Consider the following 4,821-nt stretch of genomic DNA (forward strand, 5'->3'; position numbering starts at 1 on the left):
CACACGGCTTTGCTCCAGTGCGATGAACTCGCGCGGCGCGCCGCACAGTTCTGCCAGTCTCTGTTTCTCTCGAGGCCGTTTCAGTATTTGACTGTTCGGCCAGGACGACGCTACGCGTCCCTTCTCTCCACCTGTTTTCCCCTCTCCTCGTTCGTCCATCTCTATCCTGGTTACACGGTACACGCGTTTCGTCCTCGTTTCACTCTGTTCTCGAGGCGCGTCCCTCGCTGTTACGCTCCCGGCTGCACTTCGACTCCTGTCGAGACGACAGAACGCCATAAGCAACCAATTTAAATGTAAATTGAAAAGCAGCGCGGCATACAAATTGTTCGACTCGCCGTCAAAAAATACTGCGAGCAAAGATCAAACGGAAGACAAGACGGGAGAGGGTAGCATGGAGTAGCACGAGAGTGCGGGCCGTCTTCGATGCGGCGAAGATACAACGAGAGGAGAGACGGCCTTTTCTCCCTTCACGGATCGTTCCGCGTCACGTCGCTACGGCCACCGACATGCTGATAAATTCTTCGTTAAATATTTGCGTTCGCCGGCACCGGGACGGTTCCGGTGGAACCGCGGGCCTCTTGCGTTGGAGAACCCCGTTCACCGGAACATGCCGCTTTAACGGCGAATCTTTCTTGCTTGAAAGAATAATTAATTTAGTAGCAGTTTTTCCTCTCTGTTGAAACTTCCTTATTGTTATCAAAGCCTAGCGCTCTTTAACTATTCCATCAGAGAGATTACAACAAACCATCAAAGTTTCGATAAAAGGCAGGATAATATCGAAATTATTTTGAAATTCTGATTTCATTATTTATTAATGCAGGGTTCCACATCTCCAGTTATATTGGCAAAATTATTAAATTGTATATACGCATTGGATATCCACTGAATAATTGAACTGAATATTTAGCACTTCATCTATCTGCCTTTATCGAATGCTGTTTCCTCGGGTCTGGGTTAAATCGGAATTAAAGGCTTTTTCTTGCAAGTGTATCAATGGTGGAAGCGTGTCTTTCAAGTGAATCGGAAGCTCAGTTGCGAGCAGACGTTCCAGGCGAACGGAAATGCAGCGTACAAATTTTTCATTCGCCGAGAATAGAGTTGGTCCGCGGCCTGCTGAAAAATTCAGCGGGTTTGTTCACGAACGAAAGCCGGAAAAACGGCAATGGGACCGGATTGAATGGGCTTCCGGCTTGTTTTTTGTTTGCCAGATTTTTCAGAGATGATTCTCTGATGGAAGACAGCGTGCGGTCTGCGTTACTGGCGAGCAAAACGCTTGTTCCGCCCGAAAGTAAACATCCGAACGAGCATTCGGAGTTACAGTAGCAAACAATAATGGAGGCACATGCGTTTCCCGGCTCGATGTTATTTTAGGAAACCCGTGGAAATCGAGCCATCCCAGAAGCCAGATATGCGCGCGTAAATAATACACCGGACTCTGTTCATTGTTAATTAATGGCTTCTACCAATTGCTAATATCTTCTAAAGTGATCCAGTAAAATAATCGTTTTACATACCATTTGGAAATTTAAACGCGTAAAATGTATCTAATACATTTTGTTTCATCCACATTTTCTTCATTTCTTAGTACTTTTAATGCCTGGATTATGAACATAAAATTCTATAATTGGGTACATTAGGAGTTTGTAGCAAATATAACATAACAGATTTTTATGATCACTAGGAGGTAATGTAAGCACAATATGCTACGTATATGATGCAGTACAATGGACGATTTATCGGGATTAAAATCTTTCATAAACGTAGAATTATTTTACAAAGCAAACATTTGAAATAATAGTAATATTAGAAAGCTACTGCATGAAACATATTTCTCTGATTACGGGGATATAAAAATTCATCGGCAAATAACGAACGAATTTTGAAAGTAATCTATTAAACTTAAGCTCATCGAGATAAAATATCGACTGCTGCTTTGGTTGCACAGGATTAATCGTAGCCGTGAAAACGATCCAATAAAGAGCAATAATTTCATCCACTCATAAAAATATCTACAACCAGGAATTAATTAAATTTCTTCAAAGTAAAAATATTTCCAGTGCGGGAATAACTGCGAACAAACGAATGGAAAGTTCCAAAATGGGGAAAAAAGGAGGAAGATATAAATGGAAACGAAGAGAACCGAAACCGGATCAAGTTCGTTCTCCACGGATAATTTTCATCGACTCGGAACCGGCTGCCTCATTGCAAGGAATTAATTTCCAATTCCAACGGGAGACAGAGAGAACGAAACAAGGGAAACGAAAGGAAACAAGATGAGGATGGCAGCGCGGAGAAAGAGAAAGGGAGAGTCGAGATCGACTTACCATAATTTTGGTAGCACCGGACCGCGTTCCCTTCGCTGGCTGTTGAATATTCCCTCGCTTATTAGAAAGGGTTTCTGTAATCGACGCCAGACACGAGCGGGTGTCTACCCGTGGCACCGGTGTAGCCGCCAGTCAAATGGATTCCAATTAAAGTAATAACGAATCCAACCGTACGAGCGTTTTCGTCGTCGCAAATAATCGCGCGCAACCGGATATCGGCATGGACCGCGTGGCCGCGCGACGCGTTCTTTTCCAATTCGATTCGTCCTGGCTCTGTTACCTTCCCCGTAGAACCAGGAGACCATGGAGAAACGGCACCGTGAATGGGACGACGTCGAATTTAAATCGGTCGAATTAACGAAACGACGAGGCGACTGTCGTTCGACGCGACGATAAATTTTTCGATGGGATCAGGTCCAGTCACATTCACACGAACGGGAACAACAAGAAAGGGAATAATGGAAAATTCTTCTCACCGACTTTATCTCGAAAAAATGTACAGTTTTTATACACGCGTATAGGATGTTTCAAAAAATTGAGTTTAATCCTCAGAAAAATATCAGCCAACCTGATCGACTGTATCTTTAGCAAGTTACTCAATTTCATTATACGTGATTAGCATCGAACTACTTAAAGAAACAAAGTATAGTTAATTTCCTAAATTTATTGGAAGAAAGCGACTTAAATAAGCGTAAGTGCCAAGGAAATTCTATAAAGATAAATCTACAAAAATAGATGGTAACATTTGACACGCTTCTCTTCGCTTTTTCCATCTATGAACACAATCGGTATGGCTTCTGAGCAACTCATAGTATTCATCGAAATAAACAACAAGGCTTTAATAAGCGTGGGTCAAAATATCGTTAGTTTCGGGGTTGCAAGTTATATCAACGCGTATTTCATGCTTCGTGCTTTACAAGTTTCAGCTCAATTTTTACAAATGTTCCGTAGAAATGGAAATATGGAAACGAAGAAGCGATTTGATTGCTGAATTATCGCGGACCAATAATAATTGAGAAACGATTGTTTGATACTATTATAGGGCTATATCGGGTGTCGCGTAAATTTAAATTTCTCCGGGATGGTATCTGCCGATAGAGCAGAGAGAGGCGCTTGTTAGCACGCTGCTGGCCATCAACATAATTAACCTCCCTAAGTGGAGACGCCTGTGTATCATTATTAGTACATGCGCAGCGGATGTTACGGGGTTCGAATGTGCTTACGAGAATTTAGGACCGCGTCAGGTGTCCTGATTTGGCCGCGCTAATGCGAAATATCCAATTAACTGGTAATGGAGCCTTTATCGTATCCGGTGACATCGGCCCGCGGAATTTCAACCTCGCTCGCGCAGCCCACCTTTGCGCGAACCACGCGAATTCGAAACACGGACCGAAAAGTACACGCTATCTGCTCGCTCGTTTTGTAATCCGTTCCGATAATTGCGAGCTTCGAGATTTCATGTATCGAAATTCGGTTCCGAGGTTATGCAGAATCCGTAGTTTCAGGTGGGCTGCATCGTTCAAAGTAATTGGAAGATTTCGTAGCTGGTTAGAAATCGTTCTCGTCTACGATATTTAAATACCATCTTTCTTAGAGGAATACCACGAGTCGAACATGTTCGAGCTGTTCAATATTCAGAAAAGATCTCTTTATGTTTCTTCCTTCGTGCGTCAAAGAAAAAAGAATTCGAAGTATCGGGATATGAGATTAAAATCTTTTACGGATATTTTAATATTACGATATGATACGATGATATTATATACACGCTCGTACATTAAAACATGACACCTTGATATTCCAAAAAGCAGAGATCTTTTTGAATTTATTCACAGGTTAAATAACAGAGATTTGGACACTTCATCCTATTTTGATGTATCGTTTGGTACCAATTACGATCTAACACGATCATACATGTGTACATATTACAACGACACAACCCGCACACAGTAACTAACAACCCAGAAACGAGGAAACACGTTACCCTCTATCATACCCCTCTATTATCACCCCAATCACAAGTCCTCCGAACATTACCCCACCTCTGAATCTCCCCCGCTCACAAATCTCAACCACATCGAACCTCAATTACGTTCTCATTTGTCAACCATCCTCGTAACCAACTACTATATACAACCCTCCTTCCCTCTCTCTCTTTTCTCTGTCAGTCAGTCAGTCTGTCTGTCTCTCCCTCTCTCTCTCTCTCTCTCTTATAATTACCACACATACTTTTCTGACAAATCTATATTCTCAATTTTTCAGTTCGCAATGGCTACTCGTGCGTACCTGTTGCACTGTCGGAGGGCCTGGACATCCGGTTGAATACAGCGTCCAGGGCAGTCCGATACGGAGTGAACGGGGTGGAGGTATGGGCCGCACCCTCTCGTAGCCCTCACACAAATCACACGGTGTACAAGGCGGACGCGGTGCTAGTCACGCTGCCTCTTGGTGTTCTGAAGGCTTCCGCCCCGCCGTCCGCGGTCGCCTTCAACCCGCC

General features: G+C 43.3%; 1 protein-coding gene across 1 annotated transcript in view; it reads left to right on the plus strand.

The window, feature by feature from the left end:
- The window catches only part of LOC100740140 (lysine-specific histone demethylase 1A), a 102,910-nt gene that overhangs the window by 93,101 nt on the left and 4,988 nt on the right, over nt 1-4,821 (plus strand). The window contains exon 11 of the mRNA XM_033320435.1: nt 4,587-4,821. This exon is cut by the window's right edge and continues 73 nt beyond it. Within this exon, the coding sequence (XP_033176326.1) occupies nt 4,587-4,821 (235 nt within the window). The remainder of the gene's footprint in view (nt 1-4,586) is intronic.

The sequence above is a fragment of the Bombus impatiens genome, unplaced genomic scaffold, assembly GCF_000188095.3.
Source record: "Bombus impatiens unplaced genomic scaffold, BIMP_2.2 scf_0317, whole genome shotgun sequence".
Lineage (NCBI taxonomy): Eukaryota > Metazoa > Arthropoda > Insecta > Hymenoptera > Apidae > Bombus > Bombus impatiens.